This window comes from Chiloscyllium plagiosum, chromosome 3 (assembly GCF_004010195.1).
Source record: "Chiloscyllium plagiosum isolate BGI_BamShark_2017 chromosome 3, ASM401019v2, whole genome shotgun sequence".
NCBI classification, from domain to species: domain Eukaryota; kingdom Metazoa; phylum Chordata; class Chondrichthyes; order Orectolobiformes; family Hemiscylliidae; genus Chiloscyllium; species Chiloscyllium plagiosum.
The window spans coordinates 136,379,072-136,394,877 of record NC_057712.1 but is presented as its reverse complement, the minus strand read 5'-3'; the positions used below and the strand labels follow the sequence as shown (position 1 = coordinate 136,394,877).

Genomic DNA, 15,806 nt, shown 5'->3' with positions numbered 1-15,806 from the left:
AAACTAGAGGGGGGGGGCAGTGTTGTGGGTAGGGTCTTGCGCGCTCTGCGTTGCTGCAGTCTCCTGAATAGGGAGCAGACTTTAAAACTCCGAGCCCCAGAGGAAAGACATTTAATCGATTTTCGGAATAATCGATTATCCGAACGCAATAGTACCCGTCATCACATTAGGGTAATCGAGTTTCCACTGTATTATATTTAAGTTTCTTACCTAGATCAATGTAATAAATAGAGGAATAAAATAGCAGTCATACTGAGATGCTACAAAGACGACCAAATAAACACAGAAGGCACTTTGCATTCATAACAAAGTAAATGCATTTCATCACATGGTGAAGTGAACAAATATGGAAGATGGTGGTGCAGTGATAATATCACTGGCTAGTAACCCTGAACTCCAGGATAATGTTCTGGGGATATAAGGTTGAATCCCATTGTAGCAAGTTGTGAAATTTGGATTCCTAAAAACCTGGAATTGAAAGCTAACCTAATGGTGACCATGTAACCACTTTCAATTTAATAAAAAACAATCTGGCTCAGTCATTTCTTTTTGGGAAGGGAAATCTGTCTCCCTTACCTGTTCTGGCTTATTTGTGACTTAAAAGCCACAGCAATATTTTTGGTTCATAACTACCCTTGAAACAGCCTGGTAAGCCACTCAGTTGTAGGGCAGGTAGAAATGGCCAAGAACGAGCCTGGAACACCCCATCCCAAATACAGTGGATAACTATTGCAGAGATGTGGCTGCAGAAAGACGAGCATTTGGTGTTGAGTATCAAGGGGTATGTGACATTGGAGAAGAATAAAAGCAGAAGGGCAGCACTCATAATCAAATATCTGTATTAGTACAGTGGATAGAAATTACCACCATTCAGCAGTTCATGATGTTGAATCAAGTGGTAACTCAAATATAGGAATGAGTATACAAGATAAAATATTCAGTGATAAACAAAGGGCATTAGTCATCACTGATTTTAATCTATATACAAATTGGGGAGGAATCAGGTTGGTAATAGCCTGGATGAGTCCATGGAATGATTTGAGAATTTTGTGAAACAGCGATTCTAGAACCATAGAATCTGCAAGTTGACAAGTTCCTCGCTCCTAATGAATTTAATCCTAGGATCTTAAATGAAGTAGCTTATGAGATGGTTCATGTGTTGGTTTTAATTTATAAAAACCATTACATTGGGGGAAGATTTGTTCAGATTGAGAAATAATTCATGTAACTTTTTTTTCTAAAAGAGAGGGAGGCAGGAAGCTACAGGCCAGTTAGCTTACCATCTTTCATAGGGAAAATATTTAAAATGTTATAATGTGGCACTTGACGAAGTTCAACGCAATCAACAGAGCCATCATAGTTTTGTTGAAAGGAAATTCTGTTTCACGCATTTATGCAATACATTAAGGACAAAAGGGTAACTAGGGAGAGAATAGGGCCCCTCAAAGATCAGCAAGGTGGCCTTTGTGTGGAGCCGCAGAAAATGGGGGATATACTAAATGAATATTTTGCATCAGTATTTACTGTGGAAAAAGATATGGAAGATATAGACTGTAGGGAAATGGTGACATCTTGCAAAATGTCCATATTACAGAGGAGGAAGTGCTGGATGTCTTGAAACGGGTAAAGGTGAATAAAACCTCAGGACCTGATCCGGTGTATCCTAGAACTCTGTGGGAAGCTAGAGAAGTGATTGCTGGGCCTCTTGCTGAGATATTTGTATCATTGATAGTCACAGGTGAGGTGCTGGAAGACTGGAGGTTGGCAACCGTGATGCCACTGTTTAAGAAGGGTGGTAAGGACAAGCCAGGGAAGGATAGACCAGTGAGCCTGACGTGGGTGGTGGGCAAGTTGTTGGAGGAAATCCTGAGGGACAGGATGTACATGTATTTGGAAAGGCAAGGACTGATTCGGGATAGTCAGCATGGCTTTGTGCGTGGGAAATCATGTCTCACAAACTTGATTTGACTTTTTTGAAGAAGTAACAAAGAGAGTTGATGAGGGCAGAGCGGTAGATGTGATCTATATGGAATTCAGTAAGGCGTTCGACAAGGTTCCCCATGGAGACTGATTAGCAAGGTTAGATCTCACGGAATACAGGGTGAACTAGCCATTTGGATACAGAACTGGCTCAAAGGTAGAAGACAGAGGGTGGTGGTGGAGAGTTGTTTTTCAGACTGGAGGCCTGTGACCAGTGGAGTGCCACAAGGATCGGTGCTGGGTCCTCTACTTTTTGTCATTTACATAAATGATTTGGATGCGAGCGTAAGAGGTACAGTTAGTAAGTTTGCAGATGACACCAAAATTGGCGGTGTCGTGGACAGCGAAGAGGGTTACCTCAGATCACAACAGGACTTGACCAGATGGGCCAATGGGCTGAGAAGTGGCAGATGGAATTTAAATCAGATAAATGCGAGGTGCTGCATTTTGGGAAAGCAAATCTTAGCAGGACCTATACACTTAATGGTAAGGTCCGAGGGAGTGTTGCTGAACAAAGAGACCTTGGAGTGCAGGTTCGTAGCTCCTTGAAAGTGAAGTCGCAGGTAGATAGGATAGTGAAGAAGGCATTTGGTATGCTTTCCTTTATTGGTCAGAGTATTGGAGTACAGGAGTTGGGTGGTCATGTTGTGGCTGTACGGGACATTGGTTTGGCCACTGTTGGAATATTGCATGCAATTCTGGTCTCCTTCCTATCGGAACATATTTACAAGGATATTGCCAGGGTTGGAGGATTTGAGCTATAGGGAGAGGCTGAACAGGCTGGGGCTGTTTTCCCTGAAGCTTCGGAGGCTGAGGGGTGATCTTAAAGAGGTTTACAAAATTATGAGGGGCAAGGATCGTGTAAATAGGCAAAGTCTTTTCCCTGGTGTCGGGGAGTCCAAAACTAGAGGGCATAGGTTTAGTGTGAGAGGGGAAAGATATAAAAGAGATTTAAGGGGCAACTTTTTCACACAGAGGGTGGCACGTGTATGGAATGAGCTGCCAGAGGAAGTGGTGGAGGCTGGTACAATTGAAACATTTAAGAGGCATTTGGATGGGTATATGAACAGGAAGGGTTTGGAGGGATATGGGCTGGGTGCTGGCAGGTGGGACTAGATTGGGTTGGGTAATCTGGTCGGCATGGACGAGTTGGACAGAAGGGTCTGTTTCCATGCTGTTCATCTCTATGACTCTATAACTCTAAGTAACTTCAGCTTCAAGCAAGAGGAACTAGTGGATGTATTGTACTTCGATTTCAAGAACATGTCTGGTGAGGTGATACATCAAAGGTTATTGCAGAAAATACAAGTGTAGATGAGTATCTTATTGACATGGACAGAATATTGGCTGGCTAACAAAAAGCTGGGAGTAGGAATCATTTTTCAGGCTGGATTTATGTCACTACTGCTGTACCATAAGGGATGGTACTAAGACCTCAACACTTTACTATTTACATAAATGATTTGGATAAAGGGACCAAGCGTTTGATTGTCAAATTTCCTGATGCCACAAAGATAACTAGCAAAGTGAGTTGTGAAAACAACACAAAGAGCATACAAAGGTTTAGAGGTCGGTTAAGTGAATTGGCAGAGTAGAATGTGTGAAAATGTGAACTTGGCTTTGGCAGAAAGAATAAAAAGGAAGCCAACTATCTCAATGTTGAGAATTTACAGAGAGATCTGGGTCTCTTAGTACATGAATCACCAAAGGTTAGTTTGCAATTGCATCAAGTATATGAATTAATAGAATGTTTAATTGTGAAGTGAACTGAATGCAAGAAAGTGAAAGTTCTGTTTCGGTTATACAAGGCATTGGTAAGGTCACATCAAGAGTAGTGTGCACAGTGCTGGTTCACCATACTTCCAGATGGATCTGATTGCTTTGGAAGCCATTCTTGGAAGGTTTACTCCACTCATAGCTAGAACACGCTAGGCTTGTGTTCTCTGGAGTTTAGAAGAGTCAGACATGACTTAATTAATACATTTAAGATCTTGAGGGGGCTTGACTGGGTGGATGTGAAACAGATGTTTCTTCTTGTGGGAGAATCTAGAACTAAGGGTTATAATCTAAAAATAAGGGACTGTTCATTTCAGACCCAGATGAGGAAACATTTTTTCACTGAGGGTTAGGAATCTTTGGAATTCCTTTCCTCAAAAGGCAGTGGATGCAAAACCTTGAAATATTTTTATAGGAGAGGTTGATAGATTCTTGATTATCTGGCATAGACAGGGATGAAAAGTTGAGGTTAAAATCAGATCAGCAGTGATCTTATTGAATCATGGAGCAAATTCAAAGGGTATCATGGCCCACTATTATTCATATGCTCCCCCAGGTTGAATGAGATTGCATTGTACAGTCTAGTCTTTCCATGCTTGATCCAAAAGTGAAAGACCTTGCCTGTTCATTACTATTTTTCTCAGGTGTCTAGGTTGGGGGTCTAGTGACCATACGCTTGATAAATTAGTTAGAATGCTTTATATGCTTGTAACTTTTAACCTTTCAATGTAAAGCAAGCCTCATATTCGTTCAACTCAGGTTCTGGAAGAGAAAGCCAAGCTCCTCAAGGAGAAAGAAGCTCGGGCGAAACGTTTGGATTATCTTGGAAATGAGCTGCAGAAGCTTCGAAAACAGCAAGGTAGAAATTGGCAGCAGGTTGTCACATGTTAGCTTCTTGTTATGTTCACATAGTAAAGTGTACTGCTTTTTTGACATAGAAGTGGTTGTCCATGTTTGTGTTTATAAATCTTTTATTGACCATTTGCTTTAAATCCGTCTGCTCTGTCTTTTAAATCCCCATTCCATAAAATAATTGTCGTTGACCACTATGCCATATGTCTTTATACCAGCCATTTTTTTTTCTGTTTACTGTAGGATTTGTTTACTTTGTATATTATAATTTGTTTTTGTGGATTGCCATGTCCTAGTATGAGCCACAGTGCAGTAATAATTAACTATTGTCTCAAAACATGTGCTTTGGTAAGAATCACTAGAGATTACAGTTTAGTTCTTTGATTTTTGGACCTGAGACATTGGGGAGAAAAATATCAGCCCACAGTCATCTGGCTGGGATACCGACTAAATGTATTCTTTTTTGCCCACCAAAAGGTGGATGTTGGGCAAATGCTCAAGAGCCTAATTTGTACTGTAGTGTACATATGTGTTTCAGTGCCACCCTTCCAGGTGGAATGTGAGCCCATAAAATTAAGATCCACACAACTTGAGAAGTCTCTGAACCTATGCAGCAACTTTGGTCTGCACTCCCCTTGGTCAAGAAGCTGAAAAACGTTGATGAACCTACTGATGTAAACTCCGGGTGTGCTCAAGAATTGCGCATTAATTGAGGTGAGAAGTTTTGAAACTAAATTTTCACCTCTCCCTTCTGCCTTAAACGTGCAAAGGGGAATTGCTAAGAAAGAAACGTCGTGAAAAGGATGGACACAAAGACCCTCTTCTGCTTGAAAACGGCAAGCTACAGGAAGACATTGTGCGCCAGATGTCTTTAGTTCGCCAGCAGGTTGAGGAGACTGTTAAAAAGCTATCGGAGCTGGAGAAAGTGGCTCAAATCTTGGGGGTGGTGATTCAAGATCAAAGTTCAAAATCATCTGACAAGCACAAAGGTGATATCTTGGAAAAGGTGCTGCTAAAAGAAGAAAAATCGGCATCATCAAAGGTAGTGACTTTGAAACGTTTATTCAAAAGTACTCAGGAAACTGCATGGTAAAGTTGGGCCCATTTAAAGGACGTCATGATATAATCTTTATATTTAGTTTTAATTGAAACATTGCATTTTTGTGTACACCTGTCTTGTATTTGGCTTCATCTCCAGCAGATACTTCTTGATTCATTGAATGGATAGGGCATTGATTCTCAGGGCTCTGGACAAATGTGCTTGAGCCCCATTTATAAAATGCAATACCCCACCCAGACAGACAGCTGGAAATATTAGGTGCAGTCCAGGCCTAGTCTTGTGTATTACCCAACTGCAATTCCAACACTTCTGGCTGAAGGCATATAATGATGATATCATGATGGCCTTTTTAGGGAGTCGCCTTGTGAATTTGAACTTGTTTGAAACTTTGAATCATGCTGTTACATATGACCATCTCTATGGATTTTAATACAGGAGATTTCAACAAGGAAAGGATCTTTGGAGGAGTTGGATGCTAAAACAAGGAAGCTACGTGAGAACCTCCCTGAATCTAGGGATGTGTATGAATACTATGATACAGGGAATCACTGGTGCAAAAATTGCAATACCATTTGTGGGACATTGTTCGACTTTTTCACTCACATGCATAACAAGCGGCATAGGCAGGTGCGTATACTTACCACTGTTCTCTGATACTTCAGCTTCACAAAATAGATTTGAAAAGTCACGCTGCATGTTGCCAACAGTGAAATTTGTATCATGGATAAGAGCTATCATTTGTTTGGAATTAAATTAAATAAAAGTAAAGTAGTTTGAAATAGAAAGGTTTTGAGTTTGTTTGAATCAAAACTGAAGTACCCGTCACGTTAAAATAGTTGAACCATTCAAATACATTCCATATTATGCACTAAAATTGAAAAATCAACATCGATAAGAATATAATCTTAAAATCGTTTCACTAAAGAGCCTTTGGAAAGATGTGTAATGAAGTTCAACATATAAAGTCTGAAAATTTAAATGTGGTGCCGAAAAGAATGGCATTGAATAATAAGCATGTTGATGTGGCACTGTGATATATATATGGTGGAAAATAAGATCCAGGATCAACTTGGTTGCGATATGTGAAGTAATGTGAAAAGTTGAGTACCAAAGAAAGCCTTGTATTTTAAATACAATCATTGTGGTTTGGTAATAAGAGAAATCCAAAGTCAGGAATAAAAAAAAATCAAATAACATGTCAAGGAAGAAATAGCAAAAGAGGAAAATTTGAGGTTTTTCAATCCATGAAACTGCTCAAAGCTGAAGAATCAAATATAAAACTAAATGAAAAATTGTGAACATCCTGGAAATTTGTTAAAACAAAATCAGTCTACATTTTCCCCAAATGTGATGGATTTTCAACTTGAATTTTATCCAGTATGTTTTGAAACTCACGTTCAACTTAATGAATTTTACGTTTCAACGTGAGAGAAACACATTGAAGTGGGAAGAAAAAAGAAAGCACCTCATTTAAATTTAGTTTTAAATGCAATAAAGAGAATTTGTTTCACTTAAGAAAATCTTAAACCCAGCATAAACTGTAGAGCGATTATGAAGATTATTGTAGTATCCCTTTGCCTCTTAAGAAATGTAATCGCAAATATTCAGTATGCAAAGCTGGCTAGTGCCAAATTGCACTCTTGATCCTTTCACCCTATGTCTTGGTACAGTGAACACCTCTCGTGGATTTTCAAAGATTGCAGGCCAGCTTCCAGTTTATCCTAGAATTCTGTCCAAATAAGTTACCAAGTGAAAATCTTTCCTTTATTTAATGCTGAACAAGCAATAAATGAAAAGTGATATGAAACCCACAGTGCTATCTTGAAAATGTCTTCATGCAATAAGACAGCTTTCTTCTATTTAAAGCAGTTCAGAAAAATAATAAGTTACTTATTTGACCTTTTCCATGCTAATCTTTCTCTCATATTTTCCACAGCAAGTTACATGCACTGATAAGCTACAGTGTGAGCAAAAACATTTAATAACATCTGTAATGTGCTATTGTACTGTAACAACTAATTGTATTTCCTGGTATGTGCCTGCTGCACTCTGTCTAAATCAATGTACGTATCAATTAAATGTGCAAATGAAATCCACCATGTACCTCTGTCACTATGCAACTAGACACTGGATCCTTATGATAGACCATGGTCTGCAAAGATGGCAAGTGAAGACAAAAACGATTCTGTCAAGCGAACTGATAAAATAACAATGCCAGCAAAAGGTGAGTTTGTATTTTGCTTTATTTAGTCCTAAATATTTTGTTATAGGAACTGCTTTAAGGGAATAGAATTTAGAGAATTAAGCTCAGTTTGGAACTCATTTACTTATTTGTACATTAGCTTTCATGCCCTTCACACACTGAAGTGAGATAATTACTTATACTTGGCAAATGGGGAAGGAGATTCCTGCTACAACTCTGCAGTATTTCCCTTTAATCTCTTACTGCTGCTGTTCAAAAATTCCTGCTGTCATGGAGTTCTCTCTAAGAAATTCATTGGTGGATGAGAAAATCTCATCTGCTTGTTAAGGCAGATTAGTTTGGATAATAGTGAGAGTGTAGCCACCATGTATTTTAGAAATAACAGATGCAAAGTTGTCTGCAGTGAACTTCAGCACTCTATAGGCTAGATGGGAGAAAATTGATGTCTACAGAACAGCTACTTAGAACTGCACATCTCCCAGTGGGAACTAGGTTCAGATTCTCCGTCCAAGTGATCCAGTAACCCATTCTTCATTGAAGCTCCATTCAGCCGTGATATCATTAAACCATTAATGCCAACAGGGTATGGACTAACTGTTTGGTAAAAGGTCACTGTCAATCAACAGCAATGATTTAAGTAGGGTGGTAACTTTGTAGATACGTCTAACTTAAAATCAAGTCAAATTATAGTTTGTTGTAATAAAATATGGGCACTGTGTTTTTGTTACACTCATTATATGAATCACCTGTGTTTCATCTCGTCTTCTGACAGTGTACCTTTTGCCTTGTCTCAGGTTCAGAATTTTTGATGCCAGTCACTGGATTTTACTGCCAGCTCTGTGAGGAGTTCTATGGGGATCAGATTTGTGCTGAAGATCATGTCAAATCACGTGGTCACAATGATAAATATAAGGTTAGGAAGAAAGCTTATAAAGCATTTCCAGAATGGAGATAACAACCTGGAACATAATGCACCGGAGTTACTAGTGCACTAATTGTGTCCCAACTTCCTAAAGCGCACACCACATACTGTGTAGGATATATACGCACTGTCATCATTTTTGCACAGAATTATGTCTTTATCATTTCTACCTTCTAATTCCGACATGATAACAGTGACCACACCCAAATATTATACCAGCACTAAAGATATTTGGGTTGTCTTGAGGTTGTTAAAGATTTTAGAATGCAAGTTTGTTTTTAATTGCGTGTTTCTTGCAAATCGTGTTGCAGTTTTGATGCAAGAAGGACAAGCACTTGCATTTTCTGTCACACATCTCCTTATTTTTAATCAATGGAAATAATTTCTGAAGCATTACAGTAGATTTGAATACTTGTGTTCAAGATGCATGGTGATTGGATAAAGCAGCTTTGTTGCTGTTTTTGACCATTAGAGCCTGACATTAATATAAAATGGTTTGAGTTTGGAGTTGTTTCAGTAATTGACTATATCCGGTGGAGTATTCTTTACTAATTAGTATGATAGTGAGAAGCAAAAGACATTTGACCAGTCTTGACTTTGTGGACTAACTTGTGCACAAACATATCTTGATCACAGCCCAAGATGCCCAAATACCTTGCATCACTCATGTCTAAACACAAAGCTTTTTCATATTCTCTATTGGCTCTACTGTGATATGAAAATTTTGGTGGTGATCTAATTTAGTACATTTCCAAGGACCGTAAACAAATGGATGGTCTGTGGTAATTCATTGCAAAATAAAATGATGTGAAGCAACCCCGCCAATGAACAGCAGATGCTTTACTACCATCCCAGTTAAATACCAAATTTTAATAACTGATGCTATATCAGGGGATATAGTTTAGATGAGGTTTCTGGTTTTGCAAATGTTTACCACCAGAAGTTCAGGAATACCTGTATACTGTCGTTTGTTGGACAAAGTGTGTTGCATCAGATTGTACATTCTTTGATTAAATGTTTAATTTCAGTGTAGGTATTTCTGAGGCACAATGTCTCGTAAATTGTGTTTGTGTTCTTCTTTGCAAAGAACCAGCAGTGTGTTGCCCATGTAACATAAAATTATTCATGCTACAAATGTGTGTACAGATGCTTGTGCACACACACAAACATCTGTACCGTGAAACCTTGCACATTAATGGTTAAATTGCATATCTTCCATGCCATTCAGCATAGTTACCACTTGGATCTCTAGAAAGACCAGGCCTATCCTGGTTTATTGAGAACAGCTTAGTGATTAAAAACACTTCATGGTGTCACACTAATCTACACAACCAAAGAAGTTCCGTGTTTTAATCGGTGCTGTATTTCTCATGTTTCAGATCTTAATTATTGTGGGCTACATTTGCCTTGCGTGTGTTGTTTCTTTCACACTTGGTTCCCGTTCATCCCCTTTACTTGTAAGAGGTCCAACCAACATTCATGTCTACATTCTGATATGAAGAGTGGTCTTCTGCTGATTCCCTTGGAACCCTCCCACAGTGCAGATTTTTTGTTTAGAAAGAACGGGTGGCTTGGCATATTGTGTCCAAGTTTGAAAGGAGAAAGAAAAGAGAATGAAAGTGATTTAAGGCCTGATTTAGCCCTGTCTTATCCAATATTGTCCTTGATCTTTCAGCTACTCTCAGACGTTTCCGGTATCCTTCCTCTTCATTACTTCATGTAACCTCCCCTACTTTCCCCATTTTCCATGTTGAGCCTGTTATCCTTCCTGCCATGATGTCCTGCTACTGAATCTGCATCCTTAAACAGATCTATGCTAAATCTATCCATACAGACTGCTTTATGGCTTGCTTGTTTAGTTTATTTCCCATAGTGTGCCTGTGCCTCCCAAATCATTGACGAAGAATAAGGAGAACAAACATGTGGGAAAATGATCACTTGAAGTCTCTTAGCATATTTGAGATTTGGAAAATATATCACTGTTTCTTCAAGTTGTTAAAATCTGAGAATTCCCTCCCTAACATTGTTCTGAGGCCATGGTGCTAAGCAATTGACTCAAAACTGCCTTCTCCTGGGTTCCTCTCATGGGTTAATTACTCATATCCTGTTTCCACCATTGTCCCCTCACTTTATTGATCTTTTTCTCATGCATTTGTTTTGTGCTTTGAAAGGAGAAAGGTTGTTCAAATGTTTTATAAACAAGGGTCAATAAACAGGAAAATAATTTTAGGTTTCGAGGTGTTAAAAGATCCCAAAGCAATAAACTATTTTATTTCCTTTAAGCAAGGAGAAGAATTAAGCACACAGCAGCTGACGTTTTATTGAGTTTTTAAGTGTTGGTTATTGAGAAGTAAGTAACCTTTTCTTTGTTTAAAACTGTAGATGGTGTGTATTTTCTTAGAGTAACTGGATTTTCTTTTTACAGGGATACTTAAATGAGAATCCTGTATACGAACAAAGGAGAAACCTAGATCGCCAGGCTGGCTTAGTTGTGATTACTGAGACAGAGCGCCGGCGTCAGGCAGGTCTGAAGAGGAAATTAGATGAAGAGAAAGAGATTCAGAAACGGAAAAGGCTGGAAGAGAGTGATGAGAGGAAGGCGAAATTAATCAGACTGGCTAAAGAGGAGGGTGCGAATGTCACTGAGCTGGAAGAAGAAAGAAGTGACCGTTCGTCCTCCCACAAAATAGACCTCAGTATCAAGCCAGGTATAAAACTGATGCTGAAAAAGGATGAAGTTGAAGATAAGAAAGATGAGGAACAAGGCTCACCCTTTGGGAAATTCAGCTGGAAAAAGCCTGAGAAAGAGGAGGAAAAAATCAGCACAGTAGGAATAAAGGAGGAAAGTGTTGAGGGCAGCAAAGAGAAAGATGATGGTAAGGGGCAGGCTGGAAAATCTACTTCCAAGCTTATTGAAATTAAATTGTCTGGCAAGACTCTTATAGCTCATACCAGCCCTTGGGTACCATTCACTTCAGTAAGTACAACTACACAGGCAAAAATCCGTCCCAATCTTCCTGTGGCTAACGTACCACTGAGGAAGGCTAGTGGGTCATCTGTAAATAAACCAGCACCTTTGGATACATTTCTCTCCATTCGATCTTCAGGGGCTTCCAACAAACCACTACCTGTAGTTAAAGCTGGAGTGTTGTTAGCTCCTGATGTGATCTCCAGGGCTTTTGGTGGAGAAGAAGTGACTTTGAAAGGAAGCATTCTGGATGTACATAAAGAACCTGATCATTTGGCTGAAGAACCTGCCCCTGGAGTGTCTGAAGGTGAGCAAACCATATTGGCTGTTCCAGTCCGCCCACCTCCACCACCAGCTATGTCCCTCACTGACTCAAGTAAGAAATCAGAGAAACCCAAAACCTGTCTGGCTGCTGCTAATGCTAAAGATTTGTACGGTATTTACTACAGTAGCTCTGGAAAGACACCAGTTGACAAACTTGGTAACAGTGCTCAAAGTGCCAGATTGGTGTCAGGTACTCTGAAATCCATAGCAGGACAAGTCAAAAATAAGGATGGAAAACTTGAAGAACTAATATGCTCTGAAAATGCTACCACAGCTGTTCCCAAACCTACCACTGAGGGTAAGAGCAGTGAAATTGAAACAGATGAACATGTTGAAAGGAGGGGAATATCTGGTCCACAAGCCATGAGGCCACGTGAAGATTATGATTTCAGCACATCTACAACAGAATTGCAAAATAAAGCGAGCAAAGTGACTGGTCACCGCAAAACCTCAGCTGGAAAAGTAATGATTAACACTGCAGAACAATCAGATGAGGTTGCTAAATTAGAAATATCCAAGTTGCCATCAGAAAAACTAGAAGGTGAAGAAATGAATGCCCTGGTCTCAGACTGCACTGAAGAACATCCCCCGCAGGATGATCACGTAGGCATCAATTCAGGCAAGGTACCTCAGGATGTAGAATTGCAAATCTCTATATTAGATGATGCTGAACAGTCTCAACAATCTGACATCTCCAACACAGTTGAACAAGCTAAGGATGTGGAAATTGATGCTGTTGTATCAAATGTTTCAGAACAGCCTCAACAGTGTCATGATTTGATTAGTTCATGTGCACTTAAGATGAATGACATCGCAATAGTTAGTTCTGTATTTACTGGTGCAGGGGACAGGAGTGTACACAGTGCACTTGCAATTGGAGGAGATGTTGATAATACTTACAGACTAGATAATGTTGTGAATCTGACTGAACAGTTTCAAGAGCAAATCCATGAATTAGCTAGTATTGCAGAACGTCATCTGGAAGTGTGTAATGCTCCAAAATCGAATAGAGATATGGAACTGGATAGCCATGCCTTACACAACAATGCAAATCAGCCAGCACAGTGTGATACTGACTTGAAAGTCTCTGAACCACTAGATGAAGTTAAAGATGTGCAAGTAGATGTTCATCAGTATGATACTGGTGTAACCATGTCTGAACCAGTTGATGAGGTTAAAGATGTACAAGTAGATGTTCACCAGTATGATGCTGATGTAAACGTGTCTGAACCAGTTGATGAAATTGAAGATGTGCAAGTGGATGTCCACCATTGTGATTCTGACTTAAATGTATCTGAACCAATACATGAGGTTAAGGATGTGCAATTAGATGTTCACCAGTATGATACTGACATAATCGTCTCTGAACAAGTAGATGAGGTTAAGGATATAAAAGTGGATGCTTTCATATCTGATAATACCACAGAACAGTATGATGTTGGTTTCAGCATCATCAGTCCGGTGAATGAAGTGAGAGATGTAGAAATAAATACCTCCATATTAGTCGGTATTATGGAACAGCAGCAGTTTAGTGCAGTTGAGCCAGCGAGGTGTGAAGAAACAGGTGGCGGTAAAATGGGTCAAATTGGAAATAATGAAATGAGCAATTTGCTGCAGTCTGATCTGTGTGATAACCATGTGAAAGGTGGTCCGATCTCAAATCGGGAAGAAAAAGAGTTGTCAGACACATTACAAATTAAACTTTTCAAGAGTGAGTTAAGCGCCTGTTGTAAGGAGAAGCAGGATATAGATGCGAGTGCTTTACTACAGGCTGAGCAATTTGGTACTCAGCAGGGTATTCCTAAACCTACAGAGTCATGTAGAGAAATGAACAGTTCACAACAGACTAAGCAGCATGAAAATAGAGAGGTAAATGTTGCAGTCACACAGCTGCAAGATCATGGTAGCAGTTTTCGTGAACCTGAGGATCTGTCTGAATGTGAAAAAGTTGATATTTCAAATCAGACCAGGCATAGTGACAGTCAGATTAGCACCTCAAATGTTAAAATAGCAACAAGTGTAGCAGAAGCCCTAAAGCAGTCTCCACAGCTTCAAAGTGCTGAAAGGAATACATCAGACATGGCACAGAAGGAAAGTAAATCAAGTGTCTGTCAATTAACAAAAGTTGTTGGCAGTGGCAAAACAGACACTAGAGAGGAATGCAAGAGCAGTGGCAGTTCACGTACATCCTCCAGACGAGCAGCACAAGTTGGAAAGGCTGCCATGTCCTCACAGACCACTGCTAAAACAAATGAAAAGCGTGAATCGGATGAGTCTGTAAATGTTCAGGCCAAGCAGCCACGTCGCAGAAGTGCAAGGAATCTTCGGTCAACAAAATAAGGTTGTAAAATCATTCTGACAGAAGAGCAAAACATCTACACGGCAGGATGGATATCATATTCAGTAACAAATAGTGGAGCACACAACTCATTGTTCTTTTCTGATCTGCAGACTAGGTCCTGAACTTTGTATCCTATTCCTGTCTGCATCTCTGACTTTTTTGGAAAGAAATTGTGATTTTTTTTTTCTTTGGTGGGAAGGAGGGGTGGCTATTTTTAGGTATGCATGCTGTAAAGTTCCAGCAAAGATTTCAATCACTTTGCAAGTGCTGTGTAGAATTATAAATTTTTTTTCATTTTGCATGGTGCTGCATTATGTTGTAACGGGCACCCAGGACGCAGGCATTCCACTTAAAAAAGAACGATGTTTAATTAAGTGTGGGGATGTTTCCAAGTAGTGGCTTAGGCTGCTGAAGAAGACAGAAGGCTTTGTGTTGCAACACTTGTTAACTAGGTGAAGGACTATAGTTTCCTTTTTTTTAAAGCATATTGCTCTTCTGTAATTGGTTGCCATTAGTATCGTGGCCAGGAGAAATCATCTGGTCACTTAGGGTATTTGAATGGATGGGAAAGGATATTTTTTAAAAATAGTTTATAGTTCTTTCTGTTCTATTTCTAATGTTGTACATTAAACAGTGTAGTCAAATCTGTGTGTCTGCTGTTTCCCTTGTTTCACAATTCTGCAGCGTTGTCTCCCCTGAATCACAAGTCTATCTTTTCTTCGGAGTGGGAAGTGAATTGGTAAGACAGGTTAAGAGCATGGACCAAAATTGTGATTTTCAATTTTTTGTAAATGCTTTGCTTTGTAATTTTGCTGTGATGCAGTAACTTTCCTCTATTGCAGCATTTAGAGCAATGCAGGAATGATGAAACAGGATCCAACAAAAGAAGATACTGAACTCATTTCCCCTCTGCCAGAACACACAATCACAGTATCATTGTACTGACAATTTCTGTACAATTCTGTTCTGAACAGCAATGTTTAAAAAGAAATCCTGTGAACTTGATGCATTGTAATTGCAAATTGCTTGGATGACATGTATTTGCATAATTGCTATGTTGAAACCTTATAAATAAAACTACTGCATTGAACTGTAGAAGGATCTGTCTTGTCTTTAATTACTTTACAGCACCAGAATGTTCAGAGGTGGACAAAAAAAATCAGAAACTTGGTATAATTCAAGAAGTGGAGCATTGTTATTTTCAGAATATATTGTTCCCTTGATTTGAAATAAAACAAACTGAGTGAGAGTTTGAGACAAGCTTTTTAAAAATGGAATTGGGGCTCTTAAGCTTATTCCTCTTATAGAGAATATTACTAAAATGATTGCTGTGAAACACAAGTTTGGAATACAGAACTCATGATCTGTGCTGCAAGTTAA

General features: G+C 39.3%; 1 protein-coding gene across 6 annotated transcripts in view; it reads left to right on the top strand.

Moving 5' to 3' along the window:
* znf318 (zinc finger protein 318) overlaps positions 1-15,521 on the top strand; it is a 116,839-nt gene extending 101,318 nt beyond the window's left edge. For all 6 annotated transcript variants that reach the window (XM_043687411.1, XM_043687412.1, XM_043687406.1 and 3 more), the window contains 6 exons: positions 4,516-4,615; positions 5,379-5,650; positions 6,104-6,295; positions 7,793-7,892; positions 8,666-8,784; positions 11,219-15,521. In XM_043687411.1, the coding sequence (XP_043543346.1) occupies positions 4,516-4,615; positions 5,379-5,650; positions 6,104-6,295; positions 7,793-7,892; positions 8,666-8,784; positions 11,219-14,425 (3,990 nt within the window). In that variant the 3' untranslated portion in view covers positions 14,426-15,521. The remainder of the gene's footprint in view (positions 1-4,515; positions 4,616-5,378; positions 5,651-6,103; positions 6,296-7,792; positions 7,893-8,665; positions 8,785-11,218) is intronic.
* Positions 15,522-15,806: the final 285 nt, after the last annotated feature.